This window comes from Callospermophilus lateralis, chromosome X (genome assembly GCF_048772815.1).
Source record: "Callospermophilus lateralis isolate mCalLat2 chromosome X, mCalLat2.hap1, whole genome shotgun sequence".
Taxonomy (NCBI): Eukaryota; Metazoa; Chordata; class Mammalia; order Rodentia; family Sciuridae; genus Callospermophilus; species Callospermophilus lateralis.
Window position 1 is genome coordinate 105,847,849 of NC_135325.1, and position 27,340 is coordinate 105,875,188.

At 39.5% G+C, this 27,340-nt stretch overlaps 2 protein-coding genes across 2 annotated transcripts in view; one reads left to right on the forward strand and one right to left on the reverse strand.

Moving 5' to 3' along the window:
• The first annotated feature begins 1,822 nt into the window (after positions 1–1,822).
• On the forward strand, positions 1,823–18,096 carry Rbmx2 (RNA binding motif protein X-linked 2). Its single transcript, XM_077107084.1, has 6 exons — positions 1,823–1,891; positions 2,092–2,207; positions 3,335–3,386; positions 9,214–9,343; positions 10,921–11,098; positions 11,627–18,096. Exons 1-6 carry the CDS (start codon positions 1,887–1,889, stop codon positions 12,439–12,441), a joined length of 1,296 nt encoding a protein of 431 aa, XP_076963199.1. The 5' UTR covers positions 1,823–1,886; the 3' UTR covers positions 12,442–18,096.
• A 4,849-nt stretch (positions 18,097–22,945) lies between these two features.
• Positions 22,946–27,340, reverse strand: part of LOC143638675 (fibrous sheath-interacting protein 2-like) — a 97,522-nt gene continuing 93,127 nt past the window's right edge. The window contains exons 16-17 of the mRNA XM_077106500.1: positions 25,659–25,725; positions 22,946–23,091 (exon numbers count right to left, since the gene is read on the reverse strand). Of these exons, the coding sequence (XP_076962615.1) occupies positions 22,946–23,091; positions 25,659–25,725 (213 nt within the window). The remainder of the gene's footprint in view (positions 23,092–25,658; positions 25,726–27,340) is intronic.

Sequence of the window (27,340 nt, forward strand, 5' to 3'; positions counted from 1 at the left end):
GGAAGGAGAAGGACAGTCCCTGTTCTGGTTCTTGGCAGGATATTGGTTACAGATTGTAATCAATCAAAATGCTTTTATGAAGGGCTTACTATCTGGTGCTCTGAGCTAGGCCCATACAGATAACTAGAGTTCTGAACCTTCATTTTGAAAACACTGTGGTCCAAGAACACATAATGCTGTGCACACATGAAAGATGGACTCAAATCTTCAATATGGTTTAAATCACACATTATATGTCACCATTTCTTTTACTGATTCCTGGATATTTCTGGGGTGAAATACATAAAGCAGAAATATATATTTACCCCTCATATCATTAGCTCTTTGAATGCAGAGTACCCACTCTTACAGTTCTTTCTACAGAACTTAGCTGAAGAGGACAGAGTTAGGGCAAAAAAGTGAAGAAGATATGTATAGATACTCAGTAAGGACTGATCAAATGGATGTGGTCTGATGGGTGTTACCACTGTATACCGGTGACGAGTCCTTGCTTCTCCTAATGCTGAAGTATAACACCAGAGAAGCAAGCTGAGGCAAGTGTAGAGAGGAAAGTGGAAGGCTTTATTAAAGGACAGCAGAAAAGACTTCTCCCCGGACCAGAAAGACAGAATCCATGGAAGGGGGAAGTCTTCCCGTTTTTATAGCTAATGTCTTCTTTCAGCTTTCCCACACTCCTGTCTTTTGTTTCCCTTTATCCTGCAATGATAGAATGCAGGTGGGAAGCCCAAAAGGTGGGAGATAGGTGGACTATTTCATGGGCAGAAAGGGCCTGGGGTAGTTTGATTAACACTTCCCTGTTTGCTGGAAGCTCATTCATTAACAGTTTCTTAGGATGGGCTCCGGGCCTTGGGGACAGTAACATTTCAATTTCCCCAAGTGCTGCTCAGCTTTCCTGGACTCTATTCTCGATTATGGTCTCCATTTTTTTTTTAACATACTTTATATTAGACCCGATTTACCTAACTATACTAACTACCTATCTTTAAATCTGGCTTCATGGGTACAAAGTACCTTTCAAGCTAGTCATTTGAACCTTAATTTCTTTCTCTATAAAATGGGGATAGTGATTGCATCTACTTCATGGGGTTGTAAGGTTGGAGAAACTATATGTAAATTGCTTAGCTCATCTAGTATCTTTTAGCTGGTTGTCTGCCCAATTGGGAGCTATTAACAATATTAATTTGTACCTCCTGTTCCACTAAGAGAAAGACTATGGTAAAATGTAAGGGTTGGAGCTCTGACAACAACCTGCGGGTGTTGAATTCAGACTATGGAGACACACTGTAGGTTACCTATATATTGGGATTTAAGGGATAACAAAAACTTGATTCTCCCACCTATCTTTTTCACTTTTTTGCCCTAACTCCGTAAAATGAATGCTTTGATGGAACTGTATTTGAGCAACTGACTGGGATTGAAGACCCCCCGAGTGGAGCTTTAGACCAGGAATAAAGCCGCATCAAGTACCTTGTTCAACCTTCATTCAGCAAAAATTTAGTACTAAATCAATCAGTGCCTAGAATTATGTAAGAGCTGGAGGGTCCTGTAACGGACCAAGCTTGTAAACCCTAGCTTCGCATCAAAGAGGGAAGTTGCGATGAACTAGGGAAAATCTCTCGAGAGGAATGAACGCCACCAAGCGTGGAGATCCGCTTTCGTGTTACTGCTCAGGCGCCACGGTTTTCGGCTGCATCTGCTGAACTCTTCCGGCGCCAGTTCCGCAGACTCGAACGCGTCGCGCGGGGGGGTGAGGGGCGCTGTGCTTGCTCTAGAGCGGCGCAGGCGCCAAGTCCTAGATAGGCGCATGCGCTAGAGATGCGCATGCGCTACAGAGTATAGCTTTGCCCGGAAGTTAATCCGCGGGTGTCGAGCGCGAATTTGTGAAGATGAAGTAAGGTTTCAGCTTTCCTCTCAGAAAGAGGGAGTGGGTTGCCGGGGGTGGCCCACCGGGGCTGGGACGGTAGAGTGAGTGGCTACAGGGCCGAGGGGCAGGAGAGTTTCAGAGGAGACTAGAGCTTCTAGTCGCCTAGTTTTGCTCTCTGTGAATTCGGGCCGGACCAAACTTACTTTCCTTTTCCGCCCTCCGTGTAGTCCTTTAACTAAAGTGAAGCTGATCAACGAGCTGAACGAGCGAGAGGTCCAGCTTGGGGTGGCGGATAAGGTGTCTTGGCACTCCGAGTACAAAGACAGCGCCTGGATCTTTCTGGGTGAGCTTCACATTTTTCTGGGAGTCTCTCCTGGCCGGCTTCTGATCTTTTCAGCAGTCCCGCCCAATGTTTCTCCTCACACTCATCACCCACTCTTTTTTAAACGAAATATTTATTTTTTAGTTGTAGTTGGACACAATACCTTTATTTTTTATATTTATTTTTTAGTTGTAGTTGAACACAATACCTTTATTTTATTTATTTATTATTATGTGCTGCTGAGGATGGAACCCAGGGCCTCGCATGTGCTAGGCGAGCACTTTACCACTGAGCCCCAGCCCCTCATCACCCACTCTTATGTTCTGCCTGTCTGTGAATCCGTTTTCCATCTTTTCTCGCGCATTTTAGTGTGCTTTCCCTGCCAGTCAGTGTTCCTGTGAGTTACCACTTGCCCTTCACAGTGCTAAGTCCTGCCACTTGGTTTCTCAGAAACAGTTATGTTCCTCACACCCACCCACTAGACAGCTGAGGAAACTGAGGTACAGAAAAGTTAATGGGAAAGGAATTGGGCAATACAAATGAGAAGGCAGCCATGGTAGAGAGTCTGGGTGGTACACCCAGGCTATTATGTTCAACTTCTGAGTACTGATTAAAGGTGTAGCCTTTAATCAGTAATTCTGCAGTTTTAGTCTTCTGAGAGGTTATTGCACCAGACATTGTGCTAAGCACTTTATATGTATTGTTTTGTTTAATTCTTGTAATAGTGAACTCATGAGGCAAGTATACTCATTTTACAGATGAGTAAAACATTTGGAGGGGAAATGACTTCCTATGAAATGCTTAACAGTTGTGATCCTTATTATATGTATAGTGGGTTGGTAATGACACATTTAAGCTGATATTTGTGGAAGCAGAGTTTTGTGATGGAGATATCAGCTTTGTAGGACTTTGGATGTGAGGAGGAAAGAATGATCAGATTAGTTTGGTCTGCAGTGACCTGAGCCTTTCCACTCAAATCACTTTTTTTTTCTGTACATTTGGCACCTTGTATATATTTGTGTCATTCCATCAGACTGTTTTGCTGTGAGGGGAAGGTGTATAGCTTATGTTTTTGCCTGGCCTAGTGCATAATACACAGTAAATACTTGGTAGTGTTTGTTGAACTGTAATGTGTTTTTCTTTTCTAGGAGGGCTTCCTTATGAACTGACTGAAGGAGACGTCATCTGTGTGTTCTCACAGTAAGTCCTCTTTCATTTCCTGCCTCCTGTGTTTTGACAATAGTTTGATTCTGCAGTGCAATTCGTGGCATTAGAAAGCCACATTTTATTTCTAGGCTCAATGACATCCCTGCATGGGGAAGACTGCAGCTTCTGCTCTACTCTTGATCTGTCCCAGGGTACGGTTTTAAGTATATTCTCATGTGGAAGATCTCACAAGTTGGATAATTTGGGAGACTGTCTTAGGGATTCTGGTCTGTTTCTGTTACTTTTTCACTGACCCTTGTCAGCCAGGTTTTACCCAAATATAGTGTGGAACTCCTGGGAAGATACTGGGTTGGCTACCTCCTTTGGATTCTGAAAATTAGTATCCCATGATCACAGGGCCCTCTGGGCCCTTACCTGTGTGGTATTGAAGGATTAGGGTAAAGCATAGAGGAAATGGGGGACAGAACCCAGAAAGTTTATGTGGTAGTTTGCTTTCTTCATTTCTAGATGAATGTGAAATTAGTGAACAGAGCCATTCTTTTTTTACCCAGGGGCTGAAAGTCACAGGCTGATGTGGAACAAACTAAGAGATCTGTTCTTGGTAGGAGAGGATGTTGGCAACTCATAATGATAGTGCCACCTGGTAGAGAGGCTGGGCAATTGACACACAACCGAGAGTTAAACAGAGGCTGGGCAGTCCACAGGGTTAGAGGGCCTTTGCAACTCTTAAGAGCAGAGGGTCACTGCCTTTTTAAAAAAGATTTTTAAACCAGCATTTATTTTTTAATTAGCATCCAGTAATTGTACATATTTGTGGAGTATAGTGCAATAGTTGATACATGCCTTTGGGTTTTGTAGCTTTTAGAGGCAGAGAACTGTTTTCAGAGAAGTTGGATATCTAGTAAAGGTAGAAAGGATGGGGCAAGCAAACACAGGCAGCATGTCTTGGCAGAAGGCTTGCCATAGCAGGATAGTTGGATTATCTGTAGGGCCTTGGTTGAGTGGTTGGGCAGTTTATGGGGAAACAGGCCAGGGAAAAGGAATTGGGCAATACAAATGAGAAGGCAGCCATGGTAGAGAGTCTGGGTGGTACACCCAGGCTATTTCATTCAACTTCTGAGTGCTGGAAAGTTCACAGCAGGTGTAGCCTTTAATTTCCACACTTTTGTGGTACTCTACTGGATCCAGCCTCCCATCTTGGAGCTGGTTCAGTGTTGCTTGCATTGAGTAGTGATGAGCTATTGTGTGTGTGTATGTGCATGTGTGTGTGCACGTGCACACGCGTGTGTAGTGTATTATAATTCTGTATTCTGGCCACACAAAATGAAGATTGCCTTTGCCACTGGTAACAAGGACTTGCAAGTGAAAGGCTCCAGGTTTCACTCCCAGCACCACAAATAAATCAAAACAAAAAAGAGCATTATGGGGAAAAAAGTATAAAGAAGAATGTACAATGCACTTTTTTTTTATTCTTTTTAGATACACATAACAGTAAGGTGTATTTTGGCATATTATACATGCATGGAGTATAGCTTATTCCAATTAGGATCCTATTCTTGTGGTTGCACATGATGTGGAATTACCCTGGTTGTGTATTCATATACAAGGATAGGAAAATTATGTCTGAATAATTCCTCTCCCCTCTCTTCCTTTCATTCCCCTTTGTCTAATCCAGTGGACTTCTATTCTTCCCCTTCCCACCATCCCTTGTTATGGGTTAGCATCCACATATCAGAGAGAACATTCAATCTTTGGTTTTTTGGAGACTGGCTTATTTCAACAGAATGCACTTTAAAAGGAAAAACTTAAAATTTGGACTGTTTCTTTATCATCTTGTTTTAATTAATGTTGGACATTATTTCCAATTGTTTGCTATTATAAATTTATATTGCAATATACAATGTAGTATATAAATCTTTGTATGCATCCCTGATGGTTTCCTTAGTGAAGGAGGGGTGTGAATCAATATGCTAGTATTTTTAAGATGCTTTATAAACATTGCCAAATTGTTCTTAAAAGGTTGTACCAATTTCCACTCTGATACCAATTTTCACCAGACAGCCCATTTTTCTGAATCCTAAGCAATGACGGTTATGCAAAAAAAAATTGCCAAATGGTTTCTTATTATCATTTTACTTTGCCTTTATTTCATCATCAATGAGGTTAAACATATTTTCAGCCCATTATTATTTTTTTCTTTCTTTTATTTTTATTTTTTGGTAAAAGTAATTGAATGCAGGGGTGTTTAACCACTGAGCCACATCCCCAGTCCTTTTTTAAAAGTTTGCAGATAGGGCCTTGCTAAGTTGCTGAGGCTGGCTTTGAACTTGTGATCCTCCTGCTTCAGCCTCCTGAGCTGCTGGGATTACAGGTTGTACCACCTTGCCCGGCAGCCCATTATTATTTATTTGTAAATTGTTTACTCATATCATTTATTGGGGCTTTTTTCTTGTGTTTCTCCTTCTCTTGTTGATTTTATGAGAGTCTTTATGCATTAAGGATATTAACCTTTTGTTATAATACTTGTCATGGATCACTGTGGATTTAATTTTAAAAATATCTGATGTTGTGTTATTATCATTATTCTTTCCTAATGCACAAATTGTCCCAATTTGAGTCAGTAGGATTCTTTTCAAGCCAGCTCTTATCTTTCTTTTTTAATTTTGAAATAATTTTAGGCTTAAAATAAAAAATTATAAAATAGAGTACAGAATACTTATATTTCCTTCACCCAGATTCCCAAGATCTTAGCACTTTTTCCACATTAGCTTTATCATTATTTTTTCTCATGTGTAGATATTATAATTTTTTTTCTGAAGCATTTAAGTCAGTTGCAGATACGATGCATCTGTCCCTAAATTCCTCAATGTCCTTCCCCTAAAAAAGGACATTCTTTTGTGTAAACTTAGTATAGTCATGAAATTCAGGAAATCAGTACTAATATAAGGGCAAAGTTATTTTATACATTCATTCATTAATATGTTTAAATTAGCATATGGTAAAATTGATTTTTGAGAAATATGTAGCTGTATGAGTTTTAATACATGTGTAGATTTGTATAATCATCCCCATAATTAGAACAGTTTCATCATTCCCAAAACTCCATTGTGCTTACCTGTTAGTATTTTATTTTTCTGTGGTCAAATTCATCAGTCTGTTTTTTATTGCTTCTGGATTTTGAGTCATAATTAGAAAGTATTTCTCTCCACTCACCCATCTGTGTTATTACTGTCTTGTTATTTTATGGTTTCAGTTTTTTACATTTATATCTCTAATCCACTTAGAGTTTATTTTGTTGTACAATGTGAAGTTTGGATCCAGTGGATTTGTGTATGTGTGTGTGTGTGGTGTGTGTGTGTGCATGTGTCTCTGGGGATAGAACCAGAACCTCATGCATTCTAGGCAAGCACTCTATTACTGAGCTGAGTCTAGATCTGGATCTAGTTTTATACTTTTTCAAATGGATATCCAGTTGTACTTACCTCATTACTAATAATATCCATGTTTTCCCCAGAAAATCGGATGCCACTATTATAGACAATTTTTTTCATATACACTTGGTGTGGCTCTACATTCTCTTCTGTTGGTTCGTCTGCCTTTCCATTGGTCAGAGCCACACTAGTTATTCACAAGTTTTTCAGTATGCTTTGTAGAGTTACTCATGCTCATGACACATTCTTTTTTTTTTTTAAGGTTTTCCTAGCCATTCTTACATGTTCATTTTTTTCCCAGAAGATCTTTAGAATAGACTTATCCAGACCCCCCACCAGGGTGGCAAACTTTTGTTTTTATGTTGTTACACTTAATTTTTATATTAAGTTGGGGGAAGATTTTGATTATCAACTCATCCTGTCCAAGAACAAGGGATGTCCTTTTATTTGTTCAAAATATGTTTGTGTTTTTCGGGAGTTTTTAAAACTTTTTTATATATGTTTTGTACGTTGATTGTTGTTAAGTGTATTTCTAAGTATTTTTTTGTTGCTGTTATAAATGGTATTTCCCTGCCATTTTATCTTCTGATTATTGTTTTATGTAAGAGAATGATTGACTTTCAGCTGTATCCTCTTACTTTACTGAATTGTTATACTGTTCTTCTCATTGTTTATTTTTTGAATTTTTTTTAGTTGTAGTTGAACACATTACCTTTATTATTTATTTATTTATTTATTTATTTTTATGTGGTGTTGAGGATTGAACCCAGCCCCTCGCATGTGCTAGGTGAGCACTCTACCGCTGAGTCACAACCTTAGCCCCTCGTCGTTCATTATTGATTGTTTGATTTCCTATATATACTATCATATGTAATCTGCAAACAGAGATAGTTTTGTTTTTCCAGTTCTTGTATTGGTTTTATCTATTTGCATTGACCTGTACTGCTATATATTTACTGCTAGATAGCTCTCAGCTTTAACTGAATCACCTCTGGTGTTTTCCTTAAAAAAGGTACTAGACTTTGGACTGAGATGTATAGATGTGTTCATGTAATGCTTCCATCAATTCCTATTATATTTTTATGATTTTACTTTTAATTTTTTTCCTGAACACATTATTATTTCATTTCCAGTAAAGAAAAATTTATACACAGCAGAATGCCCAAATTTCAAGCATGCAATTTGATGTGTGTGTATGTGTGTATGTGTATATATATGTATATAATACACATATATACACACACACACAAACATACACACACACCCACACACACACATACATACACACAAGCACATATCTATTCCCTCAGCTATTTCTGTGATTTTATTTTTAATTTATAAAAGTTTAACTTATCTGGAATTTTAAGGTTACAAATTTTCCCAAGTATGGCCTTAGTCACATCCCATAAATTTTAGTACATATTTTTCTATTTTTGTTCTTTTCTAAATAGTCTATCACTGATCACTTTTCTTTATTTTATCTTTGTTTTATCCAGTTGTTAGCTGGGAGAGTATGTTTCAAGTTCTAGTTACTAGACTTTTTTAAAAAAAAATATTATTTCCAGCTTTATAACATTATCTTTGGAGAATATAGTCTATTCTGGTTTTTGGAGTTCATTGAGATTTACTTTGGGACCTGATCTACAGCTAGTTTTATTATATATTTCATGAATGCTATAAAAGAAATTGTAATCTCTTTATAGGATTCAAATATATCTGTGTCTACTACTCTGGAAGTATTTGTTAGATTTATTGACATGTTTTATTTGCATTTGTATCATATAAATTCATGTTAATTTCTTTGGTCTTATTTATTTCTGTCACTTGTTATAAACTTGAAAAAAGTTTTTAAATCTCCCCTAACTTTCTTTGAATTTCTAACTTTTTTTTTTTTGTTTTTTTGATCCTGGGGATTGAACCCAAGGCTCTGTGCATTTGAGGCTCTAACCATTTTTAATTAAAATTTTAATTTCTTAATTGTGGCATAATTTCATTAGCTATACCTATATATTAGGACCTTTTAAAATATAAAATAACCCTCTTAAGTTACGCTTAATTTTGGCCTTGAATTTCATGTCTTCACTCTTTTTTTTAATATTTATTTTTTAGTTATAGTTGAACACAATACCTTTATTTATTTATTTATTTTTATGTAGTGCTGAGGATCGAACTCAGGGCCTCGCACGTGCTAGCGAGTGCTGTACTGCTGAGCCACAACTCCATGTCTTTACTCTTAATATTTCCACCCATGTTTTCAATTGGATAATCCTTCTGTATCCTTGTTTAACATTTTATTTTCAACCTTTTTAAGTCATCTTTTTCTAAATACATCTCCTATACTGTCCTTATTATTTGACTATTGTTTTGTGATTCAATCAAAGTTTTGCATTTTAAATCAATAGTGTCTTATTCTTTTGTAAAATAAACAGATATGGGGAGATTGTTAACATTAATCTTGTGCGAGACAAGAAGACTGGGAAATCCAAAGGGTTTTGTTTCCTCTGCTATGAAGACCAAAGGAGCACAGTTCTGGCTGTTGACAATTTTAATGGGATCAAGGTAAGCATTTTATTTATTTATTTATTGTTTTTTAGTTGTAGTTGGACAGTACCTTCATTTATTTATTTATTTTTATGTGTGCTGAGGATTGAGCCTAGTGCCTTGCATGTATTAGGCAAATTCTCTATTGCTTAGCCACAACCCCAGCCCCTAAGTGTGCTTATTAAGCAAGATTTGGCTGAACTTTTTCTGGGTGTAGGGGTTGGATTTCATTCTCCATCTGATCCCCACAGGTTCAGGGATGTACTGATTGGTTGGGTGTGTTAGGAGGGCTGTAGAGCTACCAGCTAGGAAGTGATTCTAGGAAATATTCTGTTGGCTCATGGTTCTGCCAGGACTTGTTCTTTTTTTCCATTAATAAGCCAAACCATGGTGTTACACACCCCCACACTCAGGCTTCTATTTTTCACCTTTCCCTTCTTGTCCTCCACCTTCATCTCTAGTGTACTAGAGAATGAAGAGACAAGGTAATGCTGCTCTTCCATATTGTCTTGTGCTGAGGGACTTGGAGCTCTATCAGGGCTTCATGGCCTAGGATATAGGTGTGCATGTCTGTCATGTGACACTACTGACCTAGCATATTGGGCCCTGGGGGGGAAAAAATCTCCTTTTAATCTCATAACAAATTGTACAAAAGTCAGTCAATATGAAATTTTAAGAGAGCCAGGAATCATAGGGAGTCACTGTGTCAGGAAAGTTTTCAAAAATGTTTCAAAATGGGAATCTGATAGATAATAGAAGCTTCTCAGGCTTAAAATATATGAAAATCTCTCTTGTGTTGGAACAGTAAGAGCCAAACTTCAAATTTCAGTTGTCTTTGCCTGTGGAAAAAGTATGTATCTGCTTGAAAATAGGATTTTACATGAAGGATTAATTTTGTCATTCTTTGCCTGGAGTCGTGGTTCTTGGCCCAATTGTGAGCTGTGTTCCAGTATGGTATGGGTAGAACAAGGTGTGAGGGCTTAAGAAAAAAGAAAGTAATCTTTTTTTGGTCAATTTCCTGCCCCCACCCCCAACAGTTGATCTCACTTTGCCTTCTACCTACTGTGTTAAGAAAGCAGCTATAGCATTAAGCTAGATTTCAGGAATTCCATCTAGCTGCAATGCTTGTCTAGTTTATGTTTCACTATAGACTGTTAAAAGTTGGGGGTAATTCATTGTGTTTTTAAATTCTCATAGTCTTCCCCAACACTTGTGCTTTGGGGCAGTACTTCCCAGGTTTTTTTCACTTCACGGTACACATAATTATAATTATACATTATAATTCTATAAATGTATTGTTTGCATGAAGATATTTGTATGGCACCCTGTGGTAAGCCATTGAGGCTGCTGGTGCAACTGCCCCCGCCCCTGCTGCAACACACCCTACCTAGCTTCTGAGATCATTGAGTGTATTAATATCTAATACATGTGCCGTGACATACCAGTTGAACAGTTCTGCTTTAGTGATTTCCCCAGAAACAAAAGTAGCAAAAAGGTAATGATATAATTCAAACCATTGTTCTTCATGGCTTGGGCTCAAATAGATTGTTCGATATGAGGGCTGTCTTTGCTGAAGCATTGCCTTTCTTGCTTAGATAAAAGGAAGAACTATTCGTGTGGATCATGTGTCTAACTATCGGGCTCCTAAGGACTCAGAAGAAGCAGATGATGTGACCAAAGAACTCCAGGAGAAGGGCTGTGGGGCTAACACCCCCTCATCGAGTTCATCTGAGAGTTTAGAAGATGACAAACCCACAAAAAAGCACAAAAAAGGTGAAGCATTGAGACCCAAAAGAAGATTCTAGATAGTCTTAGTGTCTGGTCTCCCTAGCATTCATGGATAGTCAATAATCAACTCTTAAGTGTGAAGAGGAAGATGTGGGGTTTCTTATTTTTACTGGGAAAGGGGAGGTATTAGTAGAATAGTGGTATGGAAAGAATTGTGTCCCCCCACAAATTGATATGTTGAGTTCTTAACCACCAGTACCTCAAAATGTGACTGTATTTGGAGACATGGTCTTGAAAGAGAATTCAGAGTGAGGATTGCCTTGTATAGGAAGTTGACCTGTCAGTGGCCACATATGTCCAAAATTACTTCTTAGGGGCACTAAAAGCATAGCCTGTGACTGCTTCATCCTGCTATCATGAATGTTTTCCTGATGCATATTTTCTATCTGTTAGTATGTGAAGATTTTAACTATAACAACTTGGTTTGATGTGTTGTACTCAGAACAAATGCACTTTTTTAGGGGAGTTTATGTTTTTCTCTTTTCTTACTGATTGTCTTCCTTTTTCCTCCAGAGAAAAAGGAAAAAAAGAAAAGAAAGAAAGACAAAGAGAAGACTGACAGGGAGGTAAAAGCAGAGCAGCCATCTTCTTCATCTCTTGGAAGCAAGACAATAAAAGAAAAGGATAACCCTGCCCCTAAGAAACACAGCAGTAAGAACTCAGAGAAGGTTCAGAAGTCTGAATCCAGAGAGGGACAGAAGCACTACCCACGCTCCCCTGATGTCAAGACTTCCTGCCATGTTAGAGCAGAGGGCCCAGAGAGGGAGTTTAAGAAGGAGAATCCCAAGTATGAGCACAAGCCCTCAAGCAAGAAGGAGGCAAGAGAAGACAAGAATAGGAATAGGGATAGAGGGCGAAGCTCAGACACACATTCTAGCCGTCACAGTGGGCATTCTGAAGGGTGGAGTCACAGAAGTAGAAGTAGGAGCCATGGGCGTTCTGAAAGGTGGCATCACAGAAGTAGAAGTAGGAGCCATGGAGATTCTGAAAGGTGGCATCACAGGAGTAGAAGTAGGAGCCATGGGCGTTCTGAAAGGTGGAGTCACAGGAGTAGAAGTAGGAGCCATGTGTATCCTGAAAGGTGGAGTCACAGGAGTAGAAGTAGGAGCCGAGTGTATCCTGAAAGGTGGAGTCACAGGAGTAGAAGTAGGAGCCATGGGCATTCTGGAAGGCGGAGTCAAAAGAGTAGAAGTAGGAGCCATGGGCATTCTGGAAGGCGGAGTCACAGAAGTAGAAGTAGTAGTCAAGATAAATCCCGTAGACATAAAAAGACCCAGCACTCCCGGGAGCGGGAGACTTCCAATCCCAGTGAGCATAGGCGATACTGAAGCCTGTTCCAATTGCCCGGTTAATTGAAAAATGAATTGTTTTTAAAAAACGTAATCAGATTCAGTTCTGCTGTTAATATTTCCATATATAAAATCTCTGTGACTGATTTCTTTTAATCCCTTCATAGTAGATTTGTTAAGAAAGTTGTAATTTCAACAGCCAGTTATCCCCAATTTTTTGGTACTCTCCATTGTCCCTGGGAATATACTTGGTACTTCATCAGAGTATGTGCCCTGAATTTTAGTTCATAAATATTAACCTATAGACCCCAATTTGAGGTGAAATTGCCAGAAAGGGAGAATACCAGATAATTCTATAAATGTATTGTTCGCGGTAGGTATTTAGAGCCCAGGAATATAGGACCACCTCAGTGGCACATGGAATTATATAAAACTATATATAACTATTTAGCTATTGTGAATTGACTGCTATAAACATTGATGTGGCTGTGTCACTCTAATATGCTGATTTTAAGTCCTGTGGGTATAAACCTAGGGGTGGGATAGCTGGGTCAAATGGTGGTTCTATTCCACATTTTCTGAGGTATCTCCATACTGCTTTCCAGTGTGGTTGTGCCAATTTGCAGGTCTACCAGCAATGTATGAGTGTGCCTTTTCCCCTACATCCTCACCAACATTTATTGTTGTGGCTTTATAGGGATTGGTAGGATTCCTAAAATTAGCCAGTTCCCTCCCCAGCTTTCCCTTGAAAACCAGTTTTTAAATACCTTTTTTTAATTTTTATTTTTGTGGTTGATATATCTCTGCAACTTTTTCCTTACCATTTATTTATTTATTTATTTGTATTAAGATGAAATTCACATAACATGAAAAATGAACTATTTTAAACAATTCAGTGGCATTTGGTACATTCACAGTGTTGTACAATTGCCAGCTCTGTCTAGTTCCAAAACATTTTTATTACCCCCAAATGAAACCTTTTACCCATTAAGCAATAACTCTTCATTCCCTCCCTTTCCCAGTCCTTGGCAACCATAAGTCTGCTTTCTGTTTCTATGAATTTACCTCTTCTGGCTATTTAAAGTGAAACCATGTAGCAGTGGTGTTTTGTGTCTGGCTTCTTTCACTTAGTATAATGTTTTCAAGGTTTGGCCATATCATAGCATGTGTCAGTACTTCGTATATTTTTTTTCCGAGATGGGATCTTCCTGTGTTGTCTAGGCTGATCTCTTAATTCATGGGCTTAAGTGATTCTCTCACCTCAGCCTCCCAGGTTCCTGGGATTGCAGGTGTGTACCACCATGCCTGGCTCACACTTTATTCTTTTTATGGCTGCATAATATCCCATTGTATAGATATATCACATTTTGTTTATGGATGGATTTTTGAGTTGTTTGTACCTTTTGGCTAGTTAGTTCCCTTTTTGTTTTCCAGTTATATAAGGCTTCCTTCTGGGCCTACTTCAGTTTTCAAGTAGCAGTTCTTGCTGCAGTGGGAACACTTGTCAGTCCTGGTGGTCTTAGCAGTTCCTTCTCATTGTTAGTCTTAGTTTTCTTATCAGTCCTTATCAGTTCCTTGGGAGGAACAGGTTCACAGGATCTTTAATGCTTGTGCTCCATTGCTAAGATTGAATTTCTCTTTTTTGAAATCCTGAGCTCATTTTCAACTTCTTTTCTTTTTAAAAAAATTCTTGTTTTTAGATATATACATGACAGCAGAGTGTATTTTGACATAGTGTACATACATGAGTACAACCCATTCTAATTAGGATCCCATTCTTATGATTGTACATAATGTGGAGTTAGAGTGGTCATGTATTCATTTATGAGCAAAGGAAAGTTATGTCTGATTCATTCTATCTTTCCTATTCCCTTACCCCTTCCCTTTCCTTCATTCCCCTTTATGTAATGCAATGAACTTCTATTCTTCTGCTCCCTACCCTCCCTTGTTGTGGGTTAATATCTACATATCAGAGAGAATATTCGGACTCTGGTTTTCTGGGATTGGCTTATTTCACTTAGCATGATATGCTCCAGTTCCATCCATTTACTGCCAAATGCCATAATTTCATTCTTCTTTAAGGCTGAGTAATATTCCATTGTGTATATATGCCACATTTTCTTTATCCATTCATCTATTGAGGGGCATCTAGGTTGGTTACGTAGTTTAGCTATTGTAAATGGAGCTGCTATAAACATTCATGTGGCTGCGTCACTATAGTATACTGATACTAAGTCCTTTGTGTATAAACCGAGGAGTGGGATAGCTGGATCCAATGGTGGTTCCATTCCAAGTTTTCTGAGGAATCTCCATACTGCTTTCCAGAGTGGTTGAACCAATTTTCAGTCCCATCAGCAATGTACGAGTGTGCCTTTTCCCCCATATCCTCATCAACATTAATTGTTACTTGTGTTCTTCATAATTGCTGTTCTGACTGGGGTGAGATGGAATCTCACTGTAGTTTTGATTTGCATTTCTGTAATTGCTAGAGATGTTGAACATTTTTTCATAGGAAACAATTAAGAATGTGAAGAGAGAGCCTACAGAATGGGAAAAAAATCTTTGCTACCTGTACATCAGATGGAGCATTAATCTCCATGGTATGCAAAGAACTCAACATAACACCAAAAAAATAATAACTCAGTTAATAAATGGGCAAAGAACTGAATAGGCACTTCACAGAAGAAGAAACACAAGTGGTTGAAATTGAATTTCTGACCCTGCAAAAGGGAGGATCAGAGCTTTAATATGTACTTAGATTATCCTGTGTGTTAGTTTGGGTAGGTCCTTGATTATCTGTGCAGGAGATTGTGGTGGGATTGAAATTCCCATAAAGAAGAATAGAGAGGGAGCTGGAGGAGTGTGGGAAAGCTGTCAGACTATGGTTTTAGGTGTGATGTCTGAAGAAGAGAGTGGAAGAAGGATGTTTAGGAAAATTCTTGTAATGCAGGTATAAGAAAGTTCCAGCAAGACCATTGGTGGGTTGTTGAGCTAAAGTCACCTTTTAGAAAAGTCCTGCAGGATCAGACCTGATAAATAGTAGTCCTTGCTATTTGCCTCTGTCTCGGCCATTGTGTCTATTTTGTTCATGTGCCCATAGTGCCTGGTCTGTGTTAGCTAGTGACAAAGACCTATGCAGTTGACTGAATCATTTTGCATTGTTGTTTTAAAACATGTGACAGAATTGAATCACACAGTTGAGAGGGCTTGATTAGGTAAGCCTGAAATTCATAAGGTCAGAGTTGACATTGTCGTCCTTAGGCAGAATTTTACCAGGGAACAGTTTTTACTGTTAAGGCTTTCAGCTGATTAGATGAGACCCACTCAGCTCATCAGGGGTAATCTTAAGATCAGTTGATGGTAGATGTTAACCACATCTATAAAATATCTTCCCAACAACACCTAGATTTAGTGTTTTGAACAACTGGAAGCTATAGCCAGCCTAAGACAAATTAACACAAACTAATCATCACAATTTACCATCTTGTCCAAGCGTGGTGTTCAGTTTTAGACACTTCTACTTGGCTTTCCTCATTGGGACAGCTGTTCCTCGACAGGCAGTGGAACCCTTGTGGGGCTTATTCCAACTACTAAGATGATTCCAGTTATATACTTGGGACTAGGAAATGACCACTGAGTAAATCAGTAGGCTCACTATGAGCCCTATTTGAGTCACTCAGAACTTAGTTGTTACTTGGCCTCAATAAATCCTCAGTTTAACGGGCACTGTGATGATGCTTCCAGTCAACTTAGGTTCTCAGTGCACTGTTCATCAAAATGTTGGAATATTCTTTCCCCAGTGTACATACATTCAAGTAAGTGGCTATAGGTTCCTTTGGGGAAGTTTAGGGAAGTCATTGCGTACCATCGTCCTCCCCAGGAACCCAGATACCTCTTTCCAGATCTGAAATGGGCTGAAGAAGTCTGGGAGTTGATTAAGAAATTATAAATTTTAATTAGAGGAAAAGTACTCAGGCTCCTGTTCTTCCACTCTTTTTCAGCCTCTAGATACTGAGTAACACCTTTGTTTGGCTGTTGGAATTGCTCTTGGGGATACCATGTTCCTTTAGCCATTTCCAGACTGCCTGAAAATAAAGCCCTCCTGGCTACCCATCAGACCTTGTAGTTACAGTATTTGTGGCCTCCCTGAGTCTGGTGCTTAAGTGCATCTACCTACTCTCTGTTCCTCTGGAGCCCCTTTATTCCCTTGGATGTTAGAGTCCACCTCTGAGGGTTTCCCTCTGTCCTCTTTGACTTGCAGCAGAGCCTACCACTGACCTTAGGTATGCTGGTGCCCCTGTCACCAGTACATTCCTGATGGCCCTTGTTTTCTCTGACCCCTCTGTGGAGCATTGTCATCTGATGGGGTTTTTGATCACATAGTCCCTCCACTCCAGTATACCCTTTTCTTTTGACTTTTTCTTTCTGTGCTGTTTTCCAAGGCAGCTAAGGCCTCTGTTTTTTTCAGCATTGGCCATTACTTTTACCAGCCTTCCAGGAGCCACCTAGAGGCTGCTTGCCCACTGTGGTCTTTGCCAGGGGGTTAAATCGTGAATCTTGAGAAAGTGCTTCCAAGTCTGAAATCTTGCTTTTCTGGCCTTCTTGATATAGCATCCTTGAAATCCAAACCTAGTGCTTTCTTGTTGGTGGGTGTCAGCTGATTCTAGTAGCTCGCTGATATGTATTCTCTTCCTTAATAAGCCTAGTATTTTGCAGCCAGGCTATGTTGGGATTAAACCCTACTCATCCACTTAATAATCAGGAGAGGCTGCATTCAGCTCCTCTGAGGGGTACATTAGTTCTAGGCTTTGGGAATTAATTTGTAGCCTCTTCTGGTGCAGGGGAAGTGCTATATAATGATATTGCACTAGAGAAGAACATAGTGGTTGCAGGATCAGTACCCTCAGGGATGTCTGGTTAAGTGTTCCCATTCCATATTTCAAGGTGCTAGCACACCTGAAAGGCCATTCCCCTAGACCATCTCCATAGAAATTGTTAGCAGTGGACTGCCACCCTATGTCATAGGTTATTCGTGCCCAATATCCCACTCACAACAGTGTCCAGAACCCCATCTTACCATGGCCTGTTTTCCTATTTCACTGGCACCAGTTGTGCTAGTTTGGCCTCTCTGAGAAGCAGGTGTGAAGATGGGATTAGACATACAAGAGATTAAGGAAAACCGAAGGAAATGGGGAGGAAGCTGGGAAGAGCCTGGATGCAGGTCTAACCCTTGTGGATGAGATTGAAGTTAGGAGAGGTGATAGAAAGAGCCTTGAACTGTGTGGTTCTAAGACCTTTTCAGGCAAAGAAATGTGTCTGTTGGGAGGGGCTGTGTACCTAGACCCTGAGCACACCTTCATGTTCTTGTTGGCTGGCTTAGACTGCAAACTTATCCATCTCCTAATACTGAGCTATTGCTGCAGTCATGTAGGCAACTAAGTATGACAAGGTGATCACAGTGTGAGTACTATTTAAACTTGCTTTCCAGGGGAGGGATACTGGTTTGTTTGCTCATTACACAAAAAGTCCCAAGTCCTTGACCCCAGATTCCTCAGCTGTAATCCAACCCCCCACATATGTTGCATTCATCTGAGCGTATTGCATTGCCCTGGTACTTGGGAGCAGGGGAGTTGGAGAAGCTATGTGGATGTTCATAGTGTTCACTGTGTTTTAATAAACTCTTGTTCTAAACCACGAAGTCTCATTGTCTCCTTTCTGCTTCTGGGAGGTAAATGATAGGTTTACTCCTTGCCATCTTGTACGAGGTTGGGCTCTGGCTCAAAAGTTTTCTGTTAGGGCAGTCTTAGGGTCTTAAAGAAATCGTTTGCTTTAGTGATTCTGCCCTACTGGGGCATGCCCATGGGAAGTCTAGGCTTGGTGAAGATGTGGTGATTGATGGTAGATTTTAGCCATTTGGGTTTCAGCTGCAGCTCAGCCACTGTGGCCAGCTGTCAGTTATGCTCCCAGCATTCAGATTCTAGAGGCACAGATTTAGCCTTCACTAGGCTGAGCCTGAAACAATCCACTTGCCATTATTTTTATTTATTTATTGTTTTGGTACCAGAGGTTGAATCCTGGGTTGCTCAACCACTAAGCCACATCCCCACATTTTTTATATTTTCTTTTGAGACAGGGTCTCACTAAGTTGCTTAGAACCTTGCTAAATATCTGAGGCTGGCCCTGAATTTGTGATCCTCCTGCCTCAGCCTCCCAAGCTGCTGGGATTACAGGCGTGAACCACCATGCCCACTAGCCATTTGTTTTAGTTAACCTTTGGGAACAGTGATTGTTCTCATTCCTTTCACAGGTTCCCTTTACAGAGGACAGTGGAAGTTCATTGGTGGACAGTTTTCCAATGACCTCAATGTTTAACAGCCACATTAAATGAAATGCTCACAAAAATGCTTTTAGTTCTTGGCATATTTATTTTATGATGTGGCCTAATTAATGCCTGAGTCTGTCTGTCTCTGTTCTGTTTCCTGTTAGTTCATGCACCTAGTAAGTACCTATCTTGGCAGTTGATGGACTCATTGACTCTTAAATTGGAAATAATCTTTATCTGGAACAGGCCATCCCTTCTGTAAACATGTTTTGAAGCTCTTTGAAAGGAATGACATGGTCATCATCTAAATCGTATTCTACTGAAGTGTAAAGTGTTTTGCACTGGGCTGTTGTGACCAAATGTTTCCTGGTGTCTTTTATTTGATCTGAAAATGTAAACTTTGAAGATGTAATTTTGGGTGTGATTATTTGCACTATGAAGGATTTAACCTAGAGTTCTTCCTTTACTAAATAAGTGGCTCCTGATTTCTGCAAGTGTTACTGGAAAGTGCATCATAAAATAGATAAGAGCAGGTTTTATATTTTTTTCAGTAGAAAATAATCGGCAATTACATTTGTGATAAGAATTTGGCATTTAATAAATTAAGTATGACCCATAGAATGTCATCCAAGATGCATTGGTCCCTCAATGCATTGGCCCCCTTTCATCTTAAATTCCTGAGGTCTTTGAATTTTTAATAGTATACAACATGATTGTTAAATGACAAATGCATGACAATACTTTGTGATTGTTATTGGAGTGCATATCTTTTTTTTTTCACTTGTATGGACATTTCTGTGTTGTCACTATCCATATCATTTTCAGTGGCTATATAGCATTTCTTACTAATACAGCATACCAATCTCCCACTTGGATTATTTTAATTTTCCATTTTAATAATAGTACTACTTTGGAAATTTTGCAGTCCTTTTAAAATTTTTCCTCCTTTTAGAATTTTCCCAGGACCATATTCTCCAAAATGGAGTTACCAGCTCCAAAAGTACAGATAGAACCATAGCTTGCTTTATTGTCAGTTTGCTTTTCAGAAATGCTAAATTGGTAGAACTATCAGCACTATAGAATTCAAATGCAATTTTTCCCTACATTCTGGACAACCTTGAATTTTATCATTTTATTCCTTTTTATCTTCTCTGAAAGTTATCTTGATACCTTCAGGTTATTCTAATTTGCATTTGCTTTCATTGCAGGTGAGGCCCAGTTTGTGTTGTTATGTGTAGGCTTTAGCTCTTTAAATGGTTCCATCTCCAAGGACTGTAGATACTAGCTCATACATTTTGATGCTTTTTTAGTCATAAAAACCTTTATCATTTTTGGCAATGATAATGTGTATTCATTTAGGAATATGGACAATTCAAATAAACAGGAAAAATTCATAATCCTACCACTGAGATTATACTTTTTGCCTGTCATCCTTCACCAGTTTTTGTGTTCATATATGTAATATACAAATGTACTCTTCAAAAATATAACCTTTTTCATTTTATATATTATCAGAAACCTCTTCTTTTTAAACAAATGAGTAAAACTCTTCTATTAAAAGGCAGAGACTTATAGATTGGTTCAAAATACAATAGATATAGACAACAGGAGAGACATCTAAGACCACTACTAACAGCAACAGGTTAAAAGTAGAAAGATGGACAAAGATATCAGGAAAATGCTAATAAAAAATGTTATGCAGCAATCAGGTAATATAGAAATCAAGGTTAACTATATTAAATAGGGGTAAAGATGGTTTTCATTAACTTCACCAGTGCATCATTATAAGTTTGTTTCTTATTCTCCTTATCTATTTCATCCACTTCCCTAAACATACCTTCATTGCCTAAGTGCCTGTTGTGTATAACTTCTCTAAATTCCTGGAGAGGTTCAATCAATCATTCACGAAAAGTTTCTTCTGCTTTTTCCTCCCAATCTGACTTTTCCTCAGGCTTTGGTTTTACCTCAAGCTTTGGTTCATTTTCATTTTTTGGTTTTCAGGGTTTCATCTTATGCCTTCATCCTTCCTTTTTATTTCCTGCTTATTCTTTGAATGCAATTACTTCTGTCTACTTTTCCAACCTTGGTGGTACTCAGAACAGACCTGCAAAATTTCAGTAAGTTGACTCCTCCTTCTGCTGGCCTCCAGCACAGTGACCTGCACTGTTGAAGGAAACTGATACCCAGATGGGAACAAGGATCAGACTAGCAGGACTTTGGCACACCTAGCTCATAGATTTTAATATATTTTAGCCAGCAGACTTAGAACAGATATGCTAGGCACCTTTCCTCCTATTCTGGTGCTCACTTTTGGATATTGGTCAATTAGCCCAACAGCATTCTGTAAAGGAGGGCTGGCCGACTTTGTTTATTCAAAGGTGGAATTGTGAGCATAGAAACAAGCTCCAAGCAGTGTTACCAGAAAATGATGGCTGTCAAAGAACACATTGATGTTCTTTGTCTTTCCTTCCATTTTCCCCTCCCTCCCTCCCTCCCTCCCTGTTTTCTGCTTTTCTGAAGGGAGGATACTTGAACTTCTTTTTAAAGATAGATGTTAATATACTTTTTTATTTCTCAGATTATCTTGGGAAGGCTATTCATTAGTAGCAGAACTCGTTTCTTAAGAGAAGTGGATAGCATTTGGGTGATGGGAAGGAGAGGAAAGGCTTTTCACTGTATCTTTTGTACTTTGGATTTCTGTACGAGTTTTTGTTACTAACAAAAATGAATTAAAAACACATGTAAGATCAGTGTTTATTATATTGTAGACCTTTAAGAACTGACTTCAAAATTTATGCTGCTGCATTTAATGAATTTTATTTAGTATGTGAGGGCAGGCAGGAATGAGTGAGCAGATGAAGACAGCCAAGTTTGAGTATAGATATGTGGGCATCAGAATTGCCTGGCATTCTAGATACTAAAATTCAGTTCACTTAACATTCATGGAATGCAGGTACACATGAAGGAAATTTACTTGCCAAAAAGTATTTCTCTGAGGAGTTTTGTTTAAGTCTGGGAACTTCCTCTAACCTACCTTTGGATAAAGCCAAGATAGAGAATAACTCGATGAGTGACCATTTTCCTGTTTACTGAGTGGCTCGAGGGAGGCCAGAATGGTTGTTTCAGTACCAAGGTGATGTTTCTGTCTAGAGAAGCTGTTTCTAGACCAGCACTGTGTTTGAGGCCCCCTGGTTAACACAGGTTCTGATTTGCTCTTTGATTTCTTCCTTCAAGATCAAGGTGCCAGCAGGGTTGGTGTTTGGTCAGGCCTAGATGGGGCCTATGCTTTCTCTATTAAATTGAGTTTTGGCAAATATGGATGAACTGGTATGGCTGAAAAGCATGAACTTGCTTCTAGCCACATTGGTGGTGCATGTGTCTTAAAGAGGTCAAGAGGATGACTGAAGGTTTCAGAGATCCTCTGAGGAGTCACATCGCTGCACTGCCTTAGATGTTTGGGGAAAGACTTTGGAAATGAATTTTCAAGGAACCCCTCAGCATCACCTGAATTGGCTTGTGTCCATGAGGCCACATACTGACTAGAACTGCACTATCCAATGAGAGAGCCAACAGCCACATATGGTTACTTAAATTGAGATAAAATGAAAAAATTCCAGTTCCTTAATCACACTAGTGATTCAATGACCACATATGTGTCTGGTGACTGCTATACTAGACTCTGTATATGTAAACCAATCCCCTTATCAGCAAACATTCTCTTGGATAGCACTCAGTTGTAACCTCCAGGCATGGCAGAATTGGAAGTAGATGTGTGGTTCATAGTGCAAGCCTCTTTGGCACTTTCCATGCCCACTTAAACCCATTCATCATTTGAGATTTGGCTGAATTCTAGTCCTAGGAAACTTTTGATCACTCCAGCTCACAGCAATGACTCCCTCCTTGGGATCCCTTAGATCCCTGAAGTACTTCATAGCACACTATGTTATTGGTATCACACCTTTACTTATCAGTCTTATTTTCCCAATAAGGCTTCAGGGCCCTCAAGAGCAGAGCTTAAAACCCATACTGCCTAGGAGATGCATTTGTGTGTGAGGCCCAGTCCTTCTTTCCATGCCAGAATGCTCAACAAAAGCATTGATCAAACTTTCCTTATTTTCAGCATCCATGAGAATCTGCATGTAGGATAGACACTGTGTTGTGCTCAAAAACCCATTTATTTTGAGAGGAAGGTTAGCATGCATATTTATGTCAGTTATAGCTTCAGCTTCTGTCTTCATGAGGAGGTGAGGGTGGGGGTGGGGAAGACTTAGAAATATTGGCGTTAGACCTTGAAAACGCCTTTGCCATAGCTGATGACACCTTCTTCATCATTTCAGAGCCCTGTTTGGAAGTACTAGGCTTAGGGTCTGTAAACAAACCAAGAGAGATACAGATATTGATTAGTCTTCCTAGTTGAGGTGGTCATGATAGGGGATTGATAATTAGGACTCAGTAGCATTTACAGAAAATAACCTTATGCTTTCACAGAGTCTTTATTTGCTGTATTAGATACCCCTGTGAGGAAAGCAGGAGAGGTTGGTGAGTTCAGACCCTTCATCTAAGGTCAGATTGGCAGAAAGTAGCCACGTTGGTACCATGGCAAGCTCTGCATTCCCTGCACCTTGATGTTTCTTTAGCCAACTCTGCAGAACCTGTCTTCCTCATCATAGCTGATAACACTAAAAAAGCCTACTGAGCCAATTCCAAGAATGATGTAGACATTAAAAAGGAAAAAGTCAAAATCTATAGGGGCCAAAGACAGAAGCTTGAATGGGGACCTAAATAGTTTGAAAAAGTTAGACAAAGATTTTAGTTGCAAGACTAAGGCATGCACTGCAAGAACATATTCTGAAAATCTCACTGGAGTGGAAAAAAGAAGCACTATTTTGGAAATATAGGGAATCTTGTTAAAAATGCACTTGCCTGGACATTATTTCCCAGAGATACTGAGTGGGTAAGCCTGGGGAGGGACCAGGATGATGTTGTTAATGACCATCTGGGATGGCAATCGGAAACAATGCCCCTCTATTTGCTAGTTGCTATGCATTCTTTTTATGGGGGGGGCATACTAGGGATTGAACCCAAGGGACACTTTACCATTGAGCTACATCCCTAGCACTTTTAATTTATTTTTTAAATTTTGAGACAGGTTCTCACTAAATTGCCTAGGGCCTCATTAAGTTGCTGAGGCTAACCTTGAACTTGGGATCCTCCTGTCTCTGCCTCCTGAGCTGCTGGGATTATGGGTGTGCATCACTGTGCCCAACTAATTTGCAAGTCACTATGAGATTCTACATATTGCTCTAGATTAGCAGGTGGCTGTTATCCTAGGATCCCAGCACACATGAAGCTCATCTTGAGCACAGCAAACACTTTGGTTACTGATCCATACTCCTTTCAAAGTCAAAGAAAAACCAAGCATTAGATGTGGTGTTCACTCTGTATTGGGAGTAGGAGAGTTAGATTTCATGTTAAAATGAAGTCACCTTGGGATTGGGGTTGTAGCTCAGTGAAGCACTGGGTTCAATCCTCAGGACCACATAAAAAATAATAAATAAATAAAGTTATTGTGTCCATCTACAACTAAAAAATAGAATATTAAAAAATGAAATCACCTTGGTGAGACCAATTCTCTTTGACACAGATATTCCGATGCTTTGATGGGTTTATGGGCAGAGTAGTGGGGTCCATCTGGTTGATACTGGTCACTGTGAAGAGAGACATGTGCCTGAGGTTTGTATGGCTGAAGTGAATAGGCCACAATGCACTCTTAAGTGCATAATGTGAATCAGTGCACCCAATAAACTGATTTAGATTCCCAATAAAACTGTCTTTTTAAAAAATACACTATAAGGGCTGGGGATGTGGCTCAAGCGGTAGCGTGCTCGCCTGGCATGCGTGCGGCCCAGGTTCGATCCTCAGCACCACATACAAACAAAGATGTTGTGCCCGCCGATAACTAAAAAAATGAATATTAAAATTCTCTCTCTCTCTCTCTACCTCTCTCTCTGTTTAAAAAAAATACACTATAAGATGTAATGGGCATGTACTGGTCCAGAAGTCCTTTTTCTTGTGGGTTTTCATAAACAGCATTGCAATTTTTAATAAATTCTCTTATGTGGGACTCTGCCATTTTGAGCATCTTAGCACAAAGTTGGCCATTTGTATTTATTCCTCCCATGGCCCTTATTAGCACAAAAATATAATCTTTGACTTTATAACTGCTGTCCAGTGAGTTTTTGGATCCTGCAGAATATAGTAGTGGGGAAGAGGTATGTTCCTGTCAAATTAAAGGTAAAGAAGAATGTGATTTTACTACTTGATATGTCATGGGAACCTCTATGGGGGTCTTCCTCTCCTTTCCATAAACTTTGCAGGCTGTCCTTGACATTGCCTATTTCTGGGGTGCAGCGTTGACTGGATGTAGCCCCAGGCTGGCAGAAAGAAAGCGTGTGGGATGAAAGCCACAAGTTGTGCAGAGTTTGAGCCCCAGTTCGGCCATTTGCTGGCTATGCAACCTCAGCCAGGTCATTTCCCTTCATTTTTATCTGATGTAAAATGGGACATGACTTGTAGAGGGAGCACATAATGGTAAGCTATTTCACCTCTGGGACTGTTTCCTTATTAACTAAATGGAGACAATGCTTCACAGAGGGTTGTGAGAAAAAGCACTCTGGTATACAACTGGTACCTAATCAATGTATTCAATACCTGTTACCCCTATACTGTGAGGTTCAAGTCAAAGGTTTGCATTAACAACTTGCAAATCATGATTTATATTCATAGTAAATAATATTACTTCAACTCTACAGTGGAGGTGGACGGGGACACTGCAAAACAGGAGTTCCTTGCTCTAGGGGAGTGCATCAGCAAAATGTCTATATTCCAAGTGTCAAATTGAGAGCTGTATTAGAAAAGTATATATATTTTGTACCTGCAAGATCATCACTTGAAGACTGTACATTGCTAAGAATACTTGCACGTTGAAAGAGGGTTGTTAACTGCCAGTACAAAAGGGAAACATTGTGTTAGTCCTCTGTCCTTTGTTGAGTAGTAAACACTAGAAATACCTAGAAACCCTCAAGGGTGGAGCACCACCATTGTGGCATTGTGCCCCGTAATCTGTATGTGCTATAGATTTAAAAAATTGTTCTCTGGGGCTTTAGACGTTTCTATGCTTGACTTCTCATCATTCTAAACAATGATGACATCCAGAAGTGGCCCCAGAATGGGATGCAGAATTTAGCTGCCCTTGTGGGATCATTTCAAGGTCTTCAATGTCTCAAGTCACGAAAATGTCAGTCATGTCTGCTTCCTGCATCCTGGGACATGGAATATATTACAGATCTTCTCTAAGAGAAGGTAATGATGTGATGGACAAGGTCTTAAGGGACATAAGAGTAAAGGGATGTTTATGTTATCATTCCTATTTCCTTTTAGAGAATTCTTAGCAATTGTGTGGTCTGGAGCCAGAAAGTGGTAGGGTGCATGGAAGTGGTAGTCAGGCATGAAGAATGGCTCAGGCCCTAGCTTTCCTCTGTGGACCTTTATCACTTTTTGGAACTAAGAAGCAGCATGGTCTGGAAGGCATAAAATAGGCTATGGCAGATGGCTTGGCTATAGGGTAGCTACTCCATGGTGGTGTCAGTTCCAAAAGAAGTGGAACATCAACAAAGTAATGTCTAAATACATGCAAGATGAGAAATGTGTTCTGTTTGGGTGGAGAGCAAAATATATCTTAAGAGTTTGACTCTAGTTCTTCCAAGAGCATTTGGGACAGCTTATGGGTTAAGATATTACCAAATAGGATACTTAAGGTGATGAACTAGGACAGGGACAATCTAAAGCAGTGGTTCTCAACCCTGCCTGCACAATAGAACCACCTGGTGGAATTTAAATAATACAGGCTTTGGGCTCACCCAACTTAACAGGAATACCTGAGGACAGAGCAAGTACAGGAATGTTTTTTTCAGTTCCCCACATGTGGAGTTATGCAGCCAGGTTGAGAAGCTGGAAGGGCAGATAACACCAAACCCTTTACATGAGTAGATTAAGTCTGTGGTTCTTGGTGTTGGTTATACATTATAATCTCCTGGGGAGCTTTTAATGTACAGTTGGTAGGGGCAGCCTAATGAATAAAAATTTCTGGGGGTAGGAGCTGGGCACCAGTTATTTTTAAAGTTTGCCATATGGTTCTGATGTACAGCGAATGTTGAGACCTTCTCTGTTCTTCGTGGTGGTTCATAAATATAACTGTGCATCACATTCCTGGAGAGAGTGTTTGGGAACTCCTGATAGACCAAATTTGACTCTGAAGCTAAGTCATTATTCCAGTCAACAAATGTTTGTTGAGCATCTACTATGTTAGGGATACTCAGTGTGAGGGATATAGTCATGAACTAAAGAGAAAAGGCCCCCGCCTCATGACTCATAAACACATACACACACGTTTTATATATATGTGTGTGTGTGTGTGTGTGTGTGTGTGTGTGTATAATCTCCAGAGAATAAGAACAGGTGAACAGGTATTTTTGTCAGCTTTGTTTACTGCTGAAACTTCATTGTCTGGCATAGTAGCACTTGATAAATAATTGTCAAATGAATGGTGAATTAAGT